The sequence below is a fragment of the Dipodomys merriami genome, unplaced genomic scaffold, assembly GCF_024711535.1.
Source record: "Dipodomys merriami isolate MVZ:Mamm:240054 unplaced genomic scaffold, mDipMer1.0.p SCAF_11, whole genome shotgun sequence".
NCBI lineage: Eukaryota > Metazoa > Chordata > Mammalia > Rodentia > Heteromyidae > Dipodomys > Dipodomys merriami.
In genome coordinates, this window is record NW_027202382.1 from 38828124 (window position 1) to 38846411 (window position 18288).

General features: G+C 39.8%; 2 protein-coding genes across 4 annotated transcripts in view; one reads left to right on the forward strand and one right to left on the reverse strand.

The window, feature by feature from the left end:
* Window positions 1–605: 605 nt before the first annotated feature.
* Window positions 606–16223, reverse strand: Zbtb26 (zinc finger and BTB domain containing 26). Of its 2 annotated transcripts, none has more exons than XM_070013178.1 (2): window positions 16155–16223; window positions 606–5306 (listed from the first exon to the last, which is right to left on the reverse strand). In XM_070013178.1, exon 2 carries the CDS (start codon window positions 5294–5296, stop codon window positions 3971–3973), a length of 1326 nt encoding a protein of 441 aa, XP_069869279.1. In that variant the 5' UTR covers window positions 5297–5306; window positions 16155–16223; the 3' UTR covers window positions 606–3970. The 2 variants fall into 2 exon arrangements, with proteins under 2 accessions (XP_069869279.1, XP_069869272.1); XM_070013171.1 differs by having other exon boundaries at window positions 16151–16218.
* A 184-nt stretch (window positions 16224–16407) lies between these two features.
* Rabgap1 (RAB GTPase activating protein 1) overlaps window positions 16408–18288 on the forward strand; it is a 149739-nt gene continuing 147858 nt past the window's right edge. For both annotated transcript variants that reach the window (XM_070013209.1, XM_070013222.1), the window contains exon 1: window positions 16408–16583. The gene's annotated coding sequence lies outside the window, so the exon portion shown is untranslated. The remainder of the gene's footprint in view (window positions 16584–18288) is intronic.

An 18288-nucleotide genomic window follows, 5' to 3' on the forward strand; every position in this document is an offset into this window, starting at 1 on the left:
GACCTCTTCCCTGGCTTCCTCCCCCCCACTCAGCGGAACCGGGGCCCTTGCTGGCACTGGACATCCCAGCCAGGAGTGGAGTGATCACACCCCGTGCTGCAGAGCGAACCGGGAGTTTTGAGCGTGGCACAAAAGCTCGGTGGACTTTGCATTCCTGCAGTGTAACTTAGTAAGCTTCCAGCATTTACCGAAGAAAGGGGTGTTTGAGCCAGTAGTCCGTACTATGATTGCTAAGCAAATGCTCCACCACCGAACCACACCCCCAGCCCTGAACCAATTATTAAAAGCAATTGTTCTACCTGGAAGCTCATTCTCATAGAAATTACTGACACTACTAATTTCTGGCTGAACCGTATGTTCTTCGGAAAGCAAATTAATCCCTTCGGCCCCCTTTTCAGATAGATGGTGTCCTTAAGCAGCCCAGGTAGGCCTGAATTTGTGATATTCCTGCCTCAACCTCAGGTGTGCTTGAATTACAGCCTAAGCATTCCTCATTCATGATTAATGTATATTTTAAAGAACAGAAGCATTCCTGGTTTAAAATTCATAAAGTTGGAAAGGAAAGTGGAACAGGAGAAAACAAAATAAACCAACATCACTTTTAATTGTCACACTTTTATTAAGGAAACTTCCCCATAATAAGTGAAGAGGTAGTTCATAGTATGTCTAACATACAACAGATTAAGAACAGCTATTCACGAGCTGAAATAAAATGCTCTGGGTTGTTTGGGACAGTATTTTAGAAGTGGTGACACTGGTCATTTCCCATGTACAGATCTTCTAATAAAACAAACTAAAAACATCTGATTTACCTCTGCCACTTCAGTTTGGAGTTGGTTTATAAAATTAAATAAATAAATAACTGACAAAAAGGTTTTAGAAAAACAAACCACGGTAAAGAGAATCCCTTTTAAAGTTATCCTGGGAACGCATAAAAACAAATGACAAAGATTTTAAAACCCAGCCTCCTCTATAGGACCATAACTAGTTTTGAAAGTCATCTTTCCCTATAAAATGTATTTGATATCAGAAACATTTTTGCAATGTAGTCTAAGAAACGTGTAAGTAAAGAGAGTTGGCAAGTCTCACCAAAATTAGAAAATGTCTCACAGAAACAGAAGACCTCTCCAGCCAAGTACTAGAGAAGACAATGTACATCAGTGGTTTGCACTTGCAAAAGTGAGATCTAGAAGTGTTAATAAAAAATCATAAAAATGTTGATTTTAAGTAATTAAACAAAGTAAGGTAGTATTATTATTCTTAGTATAAAATCAGATTGACACCTTGTTTCCCAAAGGCCACATGAAACCCTAAGCTCTATGAGGGCAGGGACCATATCAATCTTACCTTTGTATCATCAATATCTAGCAGAGTTTGGAAACACACACTAGGTGCTTATGTTTTTTGAGGCTACAGGTGTAGCAGGATGGAACAGCACATACTTAGCATGCATGCGACTCTGGGTTCAATCCCCAGGATAAAAAGGAAAAAACAGTTTCTTGAGTGACTGAATGAAACCCAGAAGCAGTCTCCAACTAAAGAGATCAATCTTCTAGGAAGAAAAAGAGGACATGAATGTGAACAACAGAACTACTTCAACTCGAAATCTTCCTATGAAGACATGATGCTACAGTGGTTGACATGGCAGAGTCTCACTGTTGCAAACAACTGGTACTCTTTGGCTGGATCATGTAAAATTCAGAATGCTACGAAGAATCATAATGTCATATAATAGGTGATGTTGGGCACAAGGTACCAATGAGTATTGTCATTCAACTGTCTTCTCATTTAAGAGAAATTATATTTCAAATCTGACTCACATGTAAATACATCAAATTATATCAACCTAAGAATTCCCTGACTATATAAATTAAGCCTATTTTCCAATTATCTGTACATGCAATCTCATAGCTCAAAAATAAAAACAAAATCCTGATGGAAATAACAGTTCTCTAGACAAAATAAATTTCACATTTAGATCCTTCTCACATTATTTTTACTTGCCCTTTCCCTTCCTTTCTGGGGGAGAATGTTATAGTCATCTAATTAAAAAGTAATAAGGGATGAGGATTTATCTTAGTGGTAGAGTATTTCCCTAACATGAATGAGGCCCTGGGTTCCATCCCAGCACTGCTTATTTTTTTCAGAAAATAAAAGTTAAAAAATTAACATACAAAATAACAATTAACATAAATAAGTACCTCTGTGATATTTTGTTGGCAAAATCTAGACTGTCTCAGAAAGCCAGCAGGAAAATACAAACTAGGAGCGTTTTGCTAATGCATGATTCTATATCATGTCTTGAATCCTTTGAAGCCAAGGTATAATGGGAAGAAGGGGAATTTGTTCATATTAATCACTTAACTACTCTGGCCAGGTTACCTCTTTGGGCTTTGGGTACTCCAACATAAAATGAAAGAAATGGAATAAATGATAGTCTTAACATTATCTAAGCCAAGAGTCAATAATCCTAACTACTCAGAAGGCTGAGATGTAATGATCACAATTAAAAACCAGCCCAGGCAGTAAAGTGTGAGACTCTTACTCCAATTAACCACCAAAAAGCCAAAAGTGGAGCTGTGGCTCAAGGGGAAGAGTGCTAACTTTGCGTAAAAGAAGCTCAGGGACAGCACCCAGGCCCTGACTTTAAGCTCAGGACCAGCACACACATATGTAAATGTGCGCGCACGCACGCACGCACGCACGCACGCACGCACACACACACACCACACACACATGCACACACACAAAATAAAAGGATTCTCAAGTTCTGTAACATTCCTATCACTTAAGTCTATTTCATGGGCCAGAAACAAACAAGATTAAAATTTTATGTCTGAATTGTGTTTTAGGAAACACCAGTTGTTTTGCTTCTCCGTACTGGAAAATCAACTCTTATCCATCTATCTCAGGTGGCAAATTAAGGCAGTTTTCCTTTAAGAGGAGTATCTGGATGCAAAAAATCTGACTGCTTGTGTCCCATTTAACTTTTTCATCTATTTTAGAAATTAGGTGTATAAAGAAAAATTTTGAGGAATTTATTTAGTGTCCTGGACACAACTCTGATCTCCAAACTCATTTTCTGGAAGTTATAAAATTCAGAAACTCCTAAATAGTTTAGTTCTAGATACAACAATTCTTTTAACACATTTTAAGTGTACCTGAAGCAATCCTGATTATGAAAGCATCAATAAGTAAGTTACATAATATTATAAGCATCTAGTGCTTTGCTGGGACGTGCTACTTGGAAAACCTCCCACATAAGTGCTCTTGTATAATTGCATTTCTGACCTTTGCTGATTATGTGCCTCATGGCAATTCCAAATTATTTGTCTGCCAAATGTTGCTGAAAAGATTGTACTCTGGTCTATGGGAGTATTTCAATGAGATAGTGTTGAAAAGTACAGAACAAATCTACATACTTGTTTATATCCAGCTTCCATGACAGGTACAAATGATAGAAGGCAGATTCACGTTTTCAGACATGAATGAATAATCAGTAGGCATCCAGTGGATGCTATCACATATTTAGAACAACAGCAGTATTACCTTATATCTCAACCCATGCTTTTTGCCAAAGAAAAATATCATTCACTTTTCATGGCATAGCATCTATTAAAAGTAGGTTATGCTATTAATTTGTTGGTACCTTCAAAATGTGCTTGGTAAAAGAGCCTAAAATATTGTCAGTCTAAGATATAAATTAACATCAGGTAGACAAATGGAATTATTCCTTGAGAAAGGAAAACAGACATCACAGGATAAATAACTCAAAAAAGAAAATGGGAGAGGGCAAAAGGAAGGCAAAACCACTCCAAGTGGTAAGTTGCCTGGTCTATTAGTGCTTTTGCTCAATCACTACCACCTACACAAGAGGCTTTGGAAAGGCAAACTAACAAAATAATTCCTAAAGACTTCAGACTAATTCCACATTCTCAGTCAGTTCTAAGTGTGAGCATTAAGCCCCTACTCAATTCACACATGTACTATCACTCCTTAAGTTCAAGACAGCTTGGGCCAGTTTACCTGCATCCAGGACCTGGGTGGCATCAGTTTGTGGCTGACACCCTTTAGAGTCTGTGACTGTTGTACATGCAAAAGAATCAAAATCCACTGTGAGGTCTTGTACATTTCTCTCATTGGCATTATCAAAGCTGTTTTTGCCATGCAGCTGCTTAAGGTGTTTCCTCAAAACTGGCTTATGTGCAAAAACCATGTCACAATAGTTACATTTATGGGGCTTATCTCCACTGTGAAGGTTAAGATGATCCTGTAGGGAACACTTCTGAGAAAAGGTTTTCCCACAGATTTTACACTGGAAAGGTTTAATTCCGGCATGCACACGCATATGTCGATGAAGGTTGCCTTTCTGAGTAAAAGTCTTGCCGCAGAGTAGACACATAAAGAGTTTGTGCATTTTTAAATGGTTGGCGTAGTTCTCCAGGTGACGAAACACCCTGGTACATTTTGGGCATTGGTGATGCCACTGTAAGCCTTTGTCTACACCTCGAATATTAGGCCCAAAGACATCTTTTGAGGTCATGATGATGTTATCACTGCCTGTATAAGAGAGGGCATAATTGTGGAGATGGTTTTGTTCTATTTCACTTACTCTGTTTTCCACAGTTGAATTTATTAGGGAGTGCTGGGGCTCTGATGAATGCAAAGCAGTGGGTTCAGAAGAAATAAACTGGTTCTGATCTTTTTTACTTCTAACCTCTGATACATCCCCAATAGATTCTACCTTAACAATCTGAATATCACTGTCCTCCATATCCATACTGTCTTCAGATGGATGCATACAAGGTGAGTCCTGCTTTGGAGAGCCTCGGGCATCTCCCTGCTGTTCTTTTGTCTGGGGAGAAGCACTCTGTGGTTCACATCCCTCTTTACTATCCATTGGTTGTTTTGGCTTTATAAATTTCCACAGGGCCTGTGTGCACCGCTCTACAATGTGGCTCATCTGAAGAAAGCTTGCAGCAGTCAAGTAATTTACCAGTTCCATCTCTGGAAATTCCAGCATACCACTATAACAGGATAAGAGCAATTGTCTCCCCACTTCAGAACTCTGTAATATGGAGATTTTCACCTCTCTGGAATCATTCAGTAAAAACTGGTCTCTTAAGAAGGGGGAACCTGCAGCAAAAACAATTTTATGCCCCTGTACCTCAGTATCATCTATGAGAACTGTAACATCACAAAATTTATTCTCTTCTCTTAATTTGTTCATTTTTTGTAACATTGAATCTCCATAATTTTCAAACTTGAAGTGAAGGAGATCTGATCTTTCAGACATTTTGGCAGACCTAAAGAACAGAAATGTAAAAAGGATGAATTTAAGAAAATTCAGACAATTAAGATACCTGGATTTACTTTCCAAAACAAATTTATTGTCATCTGTTTTATTTGCATAAAAGTGAGATTTTTCCTTGAAAGAAGCTATTGTAACAGCTTCCAAAGGCTGTTAAAACTATACTTTACCAATATCAAGTCTCAATTGGACCTAAGCAGTGGGTATGCATAAGCATAAGTTGCTGGGTATAACTTGACTTTCTTTTTCCAGTACTGGAGTTTGAACTCAGGGCCTCTGGCCACCTGGCTTCACAACATAATCTTCCAGATTGCAACCTCCTTAATAGCTAGGACTATAGGCATGAACCACCAGTGCCTGACTACAACTTCCTAAAACACTCAATAAAATAATGCCAAAAGTACGTTTTTTCACTTGTCATATGAGATTCTATAAGAGCTGAAAAGCAAACCAAAACATCCCAATACAAGTACAGAGGAAATAATTATTTTTGCATGCAACTATAAACCTGCTCTCTCTTTTTTTAAGAAAACTACAGAGTCACTGTTTGCTTCATTCATTCCTATACAAATCATTTTCTGTTAAAACTGATTTGAATTTATTCATATTTCTTCAATAGAAACAAAGTCATAAACTCAAGGGACAATGAGTGACCAGTGTAAAAGGGATAATTCTTTATCTGTGCACTGTGGACAAACTAAACTCTTCTGTGTGTGTGTGTGTGTGTGTGTGTGTGTGTGTGTGTGTGTCCAACCATCTGTCCTAAGGTTTGAACTCAGGGCATGGGTGCAGTCCCTGAGCTTTTTTTGCTCAAGGCTAGCACTCTACTACTTTGATTTCTAGCTTTTTTGGTAGTTTATTAAAGATAAGCATCTCACAGACTATCCTGCCCAGGCTGGCTCTGAACCTTGGACCTCAGATCTCTGCCTCCTGACTAGCTAGGATCACACACATGAGCCACCAGAGCCCAGCTGACATACTTTCTTTTATATACCACTACTCTCTTATGAGATCAGTAGGCATATCAGATCCATCTTTGAGAGATAGCCCAACAAACTCAGCACTAAGAAATTCACCTTGAAATCTGTGCATTCATCAGTCCCTTAATTCAAAGTCAAATGAGGCAAATGACTTCTCCTGGCCATATCTAGCCTCTAGGACTAAGGTATAATTTTAACTGCAATGCTGATTTACAAAAGGCTCCCAGAGTATCAGCTTCTGATAACAGAGTCCAGGTTTTACTAATATTGCTCAGTGCCTGGTATGTGATGGCACTCCATTTACATCAAGCCACATCACACCTGTTTCCTTAGCTTAGAACATTACTTTCTAGCCAATTCTGGCTCCTTTATTTCCTCTGAGAGGTTCTTGCTTGACCACTTAAAGAGTTGTATCCAGGACCTGTTGTATCCAGGACCTGTAGCATATGTCATGAAGTACTTCCTTCCTCTCCAAATTTCAAGCCTCACAGTACTAGAGGGAAACATCTCCATCCTATCCAGGGTTAATGCTAGAAAGCTGAATCCTCTAGGGCAAAACATTCCTTCCTTTTGTTTAATATTTTTATTACAGGTATATTGCATATCCCATTACTGACTCTCTCCTCTTCAAACTGATGTGTATTCCCATCACCTAACATTGTACTAAACACACAGTAGGAGCTCAGTGTGCATTAACTGCACCCACACAATTAGTCTGATAATACAGTACAATCTTGGTTTCAGCCAGTGTATGGTTCCAATTTTCCTATACTATAAATATAGTCAGCTTGAACATCCATAACTTGAAGCTTCATAGAGTAACCCATATTACTGTAACAAATTTACTATTTTACACATCAATACTATTTACCAAAAAGCAGACTTTATTTCATGCTTTGTTAATTCTGAACACAGTAGATGCTTGACTCATTTTCCCAGACCACCCAACTTCCACTAAACAAAAGTCACCTCTCAAAAGATCTAAAATTTTCATGTTACTTAAATTCAGCACGTTATTTGCCCTTTTTTTCTTTGTTTTGAAGTTTTAATAAGGCTTTATTTTACTATAACAGGATAAACTAGAGAGAAATGGAGAAGAAAAATATTTCCTGTATTCCATGCAGAAATGAAGGTAAAGACTCACATAGCCTTTTTGGCTTGGGAGGATTATCATATTTTTACATTTTAGGTGCCAAACTAAAGGGTATGAAAACAACAAAAAATATAACTTAAACACACCTGAAATGTATAGGACTGAATGAGAGCTTCTCTGCATCAACTAAGTTGTTTAATGCACACATAAGAATTTAACAATTTTGAGGGGCTGGGAATGTGGCTTAGTGGTAGAGTGCTCGCCTAGCATGCATGAAGCCCTGGGTTCAATTCCTCAGTACCATATAAACAGAAAAAGCTGGAAGTGGCACTGTGGCTCAAGTAATAAGAGTGCTGTCCTTGAGCAAAAGAAGCTCAGGGACCGTGCCAAGGCCATGAGTTCAGGTCCCAGGATTGTCAAAAAAGAATTTAACAATTTTGTTTATAAAATTTCTTTTTGTGTGCCAGTATTGGGGCTTGAACCCAGGGCTTCTTTGTCTCACATAGCTTTCTTGCTCAATATAGGTGTCTACTACTTGAGACATACCCCCTAGTCTAGCACTTGGCTGGCTAACTGGAGTTATTTTGTAGGTTATTCCACCTGGGCTGGCTTCGAACTATGCTTCTTTCCTGAGGTACTAGGATTACTGATCAGAGTCAGAAGATCTTGCTTATTCTATCTATCCATTTATCTATCTATTTTCCAAGTAAGCGGGTTTACTTCAGTAAGAAGGAAAAATTAAAAAGGGTTGTTAGGTAGATCAGCTTAATGTCTTTCTAGGCATTACCGACAGGTCTGAGGCCATAAAGGTCTAGGAAGGAATGAAAACAGACATAAGGAGCAATGAGAAATAAGAGATTTTGGAAAACCTTGGTATTAGACTGAGTATAGAGAATAAAAAATTAATACATAAATAGTTTAGTCAGGTGGACTGGCACACTCCTATACTCCTAGCACTTGGGAGGCTGAGTTCCAGGCAAGCCTGAGCTACACATATGACTCTAAACAACATAGTTTAGCATTTTAACAAAAAGAGGGGATTTACGGGAGGAACTTCTGTGACATGGGTATGTTAATTACAGTAGTCGCAAAATGTAAGAATTTTTTTCCTCATACAATATTTTTAATGTACAGGGCCGATAATCACAACTAAGATTACAAACTGAACTAAAATGAGAGATGCAGAAATGCAATTAGAGAAACAGAAGAAAACTGGTATCAGTGTAAACAACTGCAGTAGCTTAAACTATTCATTCTGAAGTTGGAAAGGATAATGTTTAAATTTATAACCACAAATTTAAAAAATAATTGCTGTTTCAAGTGGCCAAATAAAAATGAACTCCTTTTTTTTTTTTTTTTAAGGGTTCAGCTGGTAAGCTGGGTACTGGTACCTCACATCTGTAATCCTAGCTACTCAGGAGGCTGAGATCTTAGGATTGTGGTTCGAAGCCAGCCTGGGCAGAAAAGTCTATGAGACTCTTATTTCCAATTAATCACAGAAAAACGAAACAAAACAAAACAAAAACAACCAGAAGTGGCACTGTGGCTCAAGTGTTAGAGCTCCAGCCTTCAGCAAAAGGAACCCAAGGACAGTGCCCCGACCCAGAGTTTAAGCTCGAGGGCTAGCAAAAAAAAAAAAAAAAAAAAAGTCCAGCTGATTTTGAATGCATTATAGCTAACCATCATACCCTCAGATCAGTATTTTCCTACCCAGACCCAAAAATGAACACCAATTCTACCAATGACAGTACTCAAAATGCTTCGGAAAACTATCCTCAGAGACAATTACTCCTTGATACTCTCAAGTCTGGATTCATTTATTTCCTACTCATTGGGAACTTACAAAGGGGTGCACTCCAACTGGTTCCTCAGAAAAATGCTTGCTTTCATCTGTCTGATGCAGACCAAGAATATAAGGAAAAACCGTTCTATTTTCTCCTAATGTGTCAGCTTCCTTTAGTGTTCCTTTGTCAACTCCTATTTCCAGGGCACACAGGATTCTTAAATTATTTCCTGTTATTACTTTATTTTTCCTATAGATTGTTATTTGTGGGCAAGAATCAACTGTTTATTGTAATTTATTCAGCTCATTAAACAAAACCCAGCAAAATAATGAATGTTCCCTATGAGATTATTATTGCACTATGATAGGGATATTTTTCAGTATCAGGAACTCCTCTTTTCAGTGTTCCAGGGAACTTTTCTAACATCTGTTCCCAAAACAGTTTTGACCAAATTTTAAACATCTTTTTCCTGTTGTTGTTAACCTTTTTAACTAGGTAAAACAGAGCTGGGGATAAAGCCCAGTGGTAGAGGATATGCTCAGAATGTGTGAAGCCCTGGGTTTAATCTCAGTAATACCACATCATAGGTAATAAAAAAATAAACTGGTTTAATTTTTGCTTACAAAATAAGAATAATGATATCTAATCTTTTCTGAATCCTAATCTTTGTGCCTTTGTCACATTTCAACTAATTTATGTTACAGTCCAACAGCAGTACTAAATACTTTAGTTAAATTAACCTGCTTAACTTCAAAATCATCCTAAATATATACAATTATTTTTATTTGATAGGGGGAAGCTCAAGCTAAGAGAACATAAATAACTTACTGAAACTAACAGAAGTAGAAAGGGTTGGTGTCTGGGCAGAAAGTTGTGCCCAAACCATGTGATGCCAAAATATGAAATAAATAGTCTATGTGCAGTTTACCTTAAGGTTAATATTTAAACTCTGCAACTGTTGGAAGATTTTCCTTCTCATTTTGGGAATCAAATATTGTACAAGAAAATCTATTGATCATTTGTACATATTGATCGATTGTACATTTATGATTTGTATATTTTATGTAATTGTTATATATCAGTAAAAGTTGTTCCAAAACCAAAAAGTACAAATTAAGGCCAAATTATGCAAGTATGAACAGAGTTTTTTTGTTGTTGTTTGTTTTGTCAGTTGTGGGGCTTGAATTCTGGGCCTAGGTGCTATCCCTAAGCTCTTCAGCTCAAGATGAGCAATCTACCACTTGAGCACAGTGCCACTTCGAGTTTTGAGTGGTTTACTGGACATGAGTTTCACAGACTTTCCTGCCTGGGCTGGTTTTGAACTGAGATACTCAGATTGCAGGGTCCTGAGTAGCTAGGATTACAGACATGAGCCACCAATGCCTGGCTAGAACAGGGTTTTAATAGTAACTCACTTACGTGTTTATATTCCTAATTGCCTGATTATATTTTATGCCTGTTTTTATTAAGCCTTCCTTCCTCATCTATTTTTTTAAATTTGAATAATACTAATGCTTTTATTACATCAGCCTAATGAAATTTCTCATTGTCCCAAACAAAAGTTCTATGTATGCTAAACTACATGATTATGAAGTATTTGGTTTTTTTCCTAAGGTAATGAATACATTTATTGTCAACCTCGTTACCCCTTCCCTCAATTTTCTCCTACTTTCCCTCCCCACCAAGTTGTACAGATCATTTCCAACATGTTTTCTTGTATATGTCGCTGTTGCATTGGTTCCCCCTTGTCCTTTGACTCATCATTCTGTTGTTCCCTTTCCCTTCCCTAATTCAAATAAACGTATATACAATACCAGGGTACCAAAATCAAATACAGTGACAAGAGAGGATATACCATAGCTTCCTCATCTATTTTAACTGTTATTTTTCAATCTTTCCTGTGTTAACGTGTGTGTGTGTGTGTGTGTGTGTGTGTGTGTGTGTGTGTGTGTGTGTGTGTGTGTGTGTGTGTGTGTGTGTGTGTGTGTGTGTGTGTGTGTGTGTGTGTGTGTGTGTGTGTGTGTGTGTGTGTGTGTGTGTCAGTACCTGGACCTTGGGCTCTCAGCTTTCTTGCTCACAGCTGGTGCTCCACCACTTGAGCCATGCCTCCAGTCTGGCTTCTTTGCAAGTTAATTGGAAGTATTGCAGATTTGTCTGCCTGTGATGGCTCTGAACAGCCTTCCTAGACCTCAGCCTCCTAAGCAGCTGGGATTATAGGAGTGGACCATGGAACTGGGCTCTGCATTTAATTTTGTGAATCAAGACACAATATTATTGCAAATACCATGAAGAATAAACATTTTGAATGTATTTTTGAATCCTGAACTATATAACTAACTTCTTAGTGCTAATTATTAGTGATATTCATAAAATAAAATTCTAGATTATATTCTCACCAATTACTTTTTTTTTCATATGTACAAAATTCTTTCATTATCTATATGATGTTGCCAAGACTGGGGATTGAACTCAGGGCCTCAAATTCATGCTTGGCTTTTTTTGCTGATGGCTGAAGTTCTACCACTTGAGTTACACTTCTACTTTCAGCCTTTTGTTAATTGGAGATAAGAATCGCTTAGATTTGCCTGTCCTAGCTGGCCTCAAACTAGGATCCTCAGCTCTCAGCCTTCTGACTAGCTAGGATTACAGGCGTGAGCCACCAGGCACGGTTGTTTTTTTTTTTTTTTCCTCCATTATTACTGGTCTGCTCATAAAGGCTTCACTGACTTGTATAAAGGTTAACTGTATCCTTCAAAGTTTGGTCTTTGACTTTCTGCTGTGCATTTCAAGACTTACTTCCTCAGAAAGCCTCTTTGGTTTGATTACCTTCTCTAGGCTAAGGATTCCTAAATCCCCATTCCTACTGCCAACTATAAGTTTAACCTCAATCTAAGCTATTAGAAAATATCTGCTAGAGGCTACTTTTATATTGTTAAAATGCATGATGCCTATATCTCCACACTATAAAAATGAAAGTCAAAAATAAAAAGTAGTGGAGAATGGCTTAGAGAACAATGTATGTGGAAGCAAGCTGATATGCTATTATTTGATCAGATCATGACAGACAATTATATGGCAGAGGAAGAAACAGATTTGGGAAATATTTCAAAGAAAAAACTAATGACTAGTGACCTAGAGTGAGAAAGAGGATCCAGATAACTCCAAGATATTTAGTTTGAGTGTCTAGGTGTCTTTAAATGAGTCTCAGTATAAACAAGCTAAAGAATACTCAAAGGAAGGATCATGGGACTTGTCTTAAAAATGTTGAAAGCCTGCCTGACATCAAGGTGAAAATCTGTCTGGAAACAAGTCTGAAGCTACAGAAGAAACCTGATTGTAATTGTTAAATGATAAATGAACATATGAGAGTAAAAGAAACAGACCTTAAATGAGCCAAGAGAACCCCAAACAGGAAGAGAACCCAAAACAGGAAGAAGACAGAAAATGATACACAACACAAACACATATTAAGTATTTCCTTCCTTCTCATCCTGGATCTCCTCACAATCCTCTCATTTATTTATTTATTTATTTATGTAATTAATTTTTGGGATCAGTCATAGGATTTGAACTCTGGGTATGGGCACTGTCCTTGCACTCTTCAGCACAAGGCTAGAGCTCTACCTCTTGAACCACAGTGCCACTTCCTGTTTTCTGGTGGTTAATTGGAGATAAGAGTCTCATGGACTTTCCTGCCAGGGCTGGCTTTGAACCGCAATCCTCAGATCTCAGCCTCCTAAATAGCTAGGATTACAAGCATGAGCCACAGGTACCCAGCTTCTCTCTCTCTCTCTCTCTCTCTCTCTCTCTCTCTCTCTCTCTCTCTCTCTCTCTCTCTCAATGAATAAGCTTATCTTTGCTTAAAAATACCCACAACTTTTACTCCAGTATTGTCAGTGAATAATACAGTAGGCAAAACAGACTTGAGCCACATTTCCTAGGATTGAAAATTTGCTTACCCACTTATTAAGCTATGTAACCTTCAGTGAGTTATTGACCATTCTGCCTTAGGTTTAATAAACTACTTCAAAGAAATTTTATAATTACCCATGGAAAATTAAATCAGTTCTTTGGAGGAGAGAGTAGTACTAGGAGTAGAACATAGGGTTTCTTTCACCCATAGCTAGGCAAACTCTTTACCACTTGAACCATGTTCCTAACCCTTTTCGTTTTAGGTATTTTTCTTTTTTCTTTTGTCGGTCCTGGGGCTTGAACTCTGGGCCTGGGCACTGTTCCTAGCTCTTCAGCTCAAGGCGAACGCTCTACCACTTGAGCTACAGCACCACTTCCGGTTTTCTGGTGGTTTATTGGAGATAGGAGTCTCATGGTCTCTCCTACCTGGGCTGGCTTTGAACTGTGATCCTCAGATCTCAGCCTCCTGAGTAGCTAGGATTACAGACTTGAGCCATCAGTGCCTGGCTCATTTTAGGTATTTTTCAGACAGGGTCTTCCTTTGTCCAGAGCTATCCTTGGACCAGGATTCCCCTGTCTCCAACTTATCTGGGAATACAAGTATGCCCGACCACATCTGGATTGTTCTTTGATATAGAGGCTCCTTAATGTTCTTGCTTGGGCTGGCCTTGAACTATGATCCTCCTGCCTTTATAATGCTATAGCTGATAAAACAGGCTTAAACCTATAAACCAAGCCCTGTATAAGTTAACTTTTTTTTTTTTTTAAAGAATGGTGCCTGGTCTGTGCTTTCTAAGTATACATTAACCAAATAAATAAATCCAATTTTCTTTGTGAAATCCTTTTATCCTTCTCATTTAACATCAACCAGTTGAGACTGCCTGCATTTCATATATCATTACTCCATCACTTTACTAAAATTTCTGGTTAAAATTTTTTTTCTTAGGTGGTACTACAGTTTGAACCCAGAGTGCTCTATGACTCCCTTAACCCTGAGCAGGCTCAAGATCTCAGTCTTTCTATTATGCCTCCCTTATAGCTGGTTTATCAGGTATGTACCCTATGTAGGCAAGGTGGTTGAAGATGGTCTTCCTAACTTTTTGCCTGGTTTGGTTTTGAACTGAGATCCTCCTGAACTGAGATCTGTGCCTTTTGAATGGCTGGTAATATAGATATGAATCACTTTACTCAGCCTAAAACTGCTTTTCAGGAGGCCACTAATGACCTCTTAATAAAGAAATGTCATAAGTTTTTCTTCTCATGCCTAGATATTTTTTATGATTGGATCCAGTGGATGCTCTTCCAACTCTGACATCTTCTTTTGACATCTACGGCTTCTGGGTTTCTGGAATTCTGTACTCTTAGACTTTATCTCCTACTTCTGTTTGGGCTATAATACTTATCTCCAATTCCTTTTTCTGCTTAGTTAATGCAACCATTATCCCATAAATCTCCCTTTTAATACTGTCTCCCCCCCCCCTTTTTTTTGTCGGTCGTGGGGCTTGAATTCTGGTCCTTGGTGCTGTCCCTCAGCTCTTCAGCTCAAGTGCTCTACCACTTGAGCCACAGCACAACTTCTGGTTTTTTTGGTGGTTTACTGGAGACAAGAGTCTCATGGACTTTCCTGTCTGGGTTGGCTTTGAACCACAATTCTCAGATCTCAGCCTCCTGAGTAGCTAGGATTATAGGCGTGAGCCACCAGCACCCAGCAATACTGTCTACTTAATGGTAGCTATCCCCGTAGCTTCCATAACTATATGAATAATTGAGAACTTTACCTCTAGAGAAAATGTTTAGGGTACTCCCAGATTTGCATTTCCAAACCTAGGCTAGACAAATCTATGTGACTATCCCATTAGGCTTTAATTCAGTATGCCCAATAAATGAATTTGTAATCCAAAACAACCTTATGGTTTTGATAATGGCATCATTATTTTTCAAACGCTCAACTTAAAACCGAAGCATCAGATCTGACAGTTCTGATTCAACATAAAATTCGTTATAGAGTCTGAACACCACTGTTTTCACCTTTCCAATAACACTCATTTTTCTCACTATGATGATCCCATTCTACTTTAAAGAACGTTCCAATGAAAGTATCCAAACTTTACAAGTCTCCAGAGTTAGCTAACAGAAATTTCTTTTCTGTCAGACACTTGTGCCTCATGTCTGTAATTCTAGCTGCTCAAGCAGCTAAAATCAGGAGGACTGCAGTTCAAAGTCAGCCAGGAAAGTCTGTGATACTCTGTCTCCAAAACAACTGGCAAAAAGCAAGGTTGGAGGTGTGGTTCAAATGATGGAGCAACCCAGAATGTACGCTGAGCCAGTGTTAGACCCTTAATTTAAACTTTAATACTGACAAACACAATCAAAAGAAAAAGAAAAACCAATTTTCTCTTTACACATATTATACTCAACCAATATTCAGTATACCACTGCAACTGTTTCTTTTGCCTGAAAAAACTCTTCCACACTACTCTTGCCAAGAAGTCTAATTCAGTCACTACTTTCTACAGGCTTCCCAGCAACTTCCCCCTTGAGTAGTTCATATGCACAACTCATTTATGGACATCGGGAACATCTACTTGTTTAAAGGACCCTGAAAACGGAGCTGTATCCGATAGATGCCCAGCGGGTTGGCTTAGCACCAATAATATAAAAAGGTGCCTGTGGCAAGTGGCTGAATCCGGGAAACCTCATCAAAATCAGACCCACACTTATTGGACCGGTTCCGGTGGCTCATTTTCTCCGGGCCTCAACTCTGGCACTTTCTACCAGATGCCACAGTCCCAGTGCCCAGGCCAACCAGGGGACCCTCCGCTGAGGTCCCGGGAGGCGGTCCCTCCGGCATCCTCAGCTCCCCGGGGGACGGGAAAGGGGCGTGGCTACGCGTGGGCCGGTCCACCGGGCTCCAACACTCTCCCGGGGCCTAACCAAACCTCTGGTGGGCAACCATCCCAGTACAGGTCCGGGCCAATCCACAGCCCCAAGGGGGGAGGTGGAGGCTCCATTTTGACCGACCCCCCCCCTCCGCCCCCCAACCCGACGCTCTGGTCGATTCCGAACTTACAGACCCCAGGGGAAGGTCACCGTCAAGATCCGGCGCGACCAGGAGCTCCGGCCCCTCGGGGGGCTCCGGGAAGGGGGAGGGGCAGGGAACCGGAGTCAAAGGGGGACCCAACGGAACCGGAAGGGCAGCCCCGGCCGGACAAAGACAACTTCCGGGTCCTACGGTCAGTTCTACCAATCGGAAGACTCGGCGGACGACGGTGGCCGGAGAGGGACTTTTCGCGCCGGGGGCGGGGCGCGGGCCGTGGGCCGAACGCTCCTCCGAATAGCGTCGCGGCCGGCGTTGCCCAGATGCCCTGGCGTCTGTGGATCACGTTCCTTGGCGATTTGGGGGATCCGCGGACCCAAACTCCTACTTGGAGACTTGTCGAGCTGGGCCTCCACCGTCTGCTTGCCTGCGTGGGCCTGACGGGCCTCTCGGCACTTCAATCTTGGTAAGCGCCTGTGCAGAAAGCCCGGCTTCTGGATAATTGCTGTCTTAAGGGGGCCTGGTCTGGAGGTGAGAGGGTGGGGTTTTTCTCTGTCCTGCGAGATCCTAGGTTCAGCTCCTGAATTCCCATGCTTCCGTGGCCCGCGCACGGTGTGTGCCCGTCCACAAATGTCTTCTCGCCTGCCAGATGCTTCAGCTCCTCCAGAGCCATCCGCACAGGAGACAGCTCTTTTAATTTGTTGACAAGTATTAGGGTTCCTTTTGATGATCCCAAGTTCACCTCCAAACCAGGCTCATTTCCTGCATTGTTCTTGTGTTGGTGAGAGGAATTACTTACCTACGTATTGTTCTGGACCAGAAAAATTGGAAGTTATCAATTCTAGAGCCCTTTTCCCAATTTAATTGCCCGTCTAATAGTTCAGAGTCTTTTCCATTTCGGGGCGGGAAAGGAAGAGCCTTTACTGTGGCAAAACCTACATAATGTTTATCATTTTAATTATTTGTAAGTGTAAAGTTCAGTGGCTTTAAGTGCATTCACAATGTCGTGTAACCAACCATTAAGACTGACGGTTCTAAACATTATTCTTGCATCCAGTTTCCCCAGTACTGTGTTGAAAAGACGGTCCTTTCTATTTTGAGCGGTTATGGCTCCCTTGATGAAAAACAATTGATCATAATTGTGAGTTTCTATCTGGGCTGTCTACTTGACAGTCCTTATACTAGTACCACTAATGATTGAATTATTGAGGCATTGTGCGGGTTTTGAAATTGTGAAGTATGAAGTTCTCCAACTTTATTCTTCATTTTTTTTTATTGTAAAAATATCTACAGAGGGGTTACAATTACATGGGCAAGGTAATGAGTACATTTCTTATCAAGCATTGTTGCCTCCTTTGTTTCTCCTTCCCATCCCTTCCCATCTCCCCTCCCCCCCACACACACCCTTATTCTTCATTTTAAAGATTGCTTTTGCTATCCCAGTTTTTGTGTCTTATGAATTTTTTATTTTATTTTTATTTTTGTCGGCGGTGGGGCTTGAACTCTGGGCTTGAACGCTGCCCCTGTGCTCTTCTGCTCAAGGCTAGTGCTCTACCACTTGAGCTACAGCACAACTTCCGGTTTTCTGGTGGTTTATTGGAGATAAGAGTCTCACGGACTTTCCTGCCCAGGCTGGCTTTGAACCGCGGTCCTCAGATCCTCCTGAGATTACAAGCGTGAGCCACCTGCGCCCGGCTCCATATGAATTTTAAGATTGCATTATATATATATGTTATATATATATATGTATATATATATATATTTTAAACAGTAGGAATAGGGATTGTATTGAATCTGCAGGTTGCTTTTGGATAGTATTGATACTCTTAATTTATGTTTGCCTATGCTGAAACATCTGATGTCTATATAAATAATAAAATAATTCATTATTAAATAATTTCATTCAGTAGTGACTTCTAGTTATCAGTATTGTGTGTGTGTGAGTGTGTGTGTGTGCTGTTACTGAGGCTTAAACTTCCATTTGAGTGAGCTTAATGCTGGTTAATTGGAGATGAGAGTCTCATGGACTCTCCATCACTTCTAAGTAGCTAGTATTACAGGTGTGAGCCACCAGCACCTGGCCCTCAGCATGTTTTTTTTATTCATTCACATGATACTTGGAATTGCTTCCTTAATTTCCTTGTCAAATTACTCATGGTATATTGAAATTG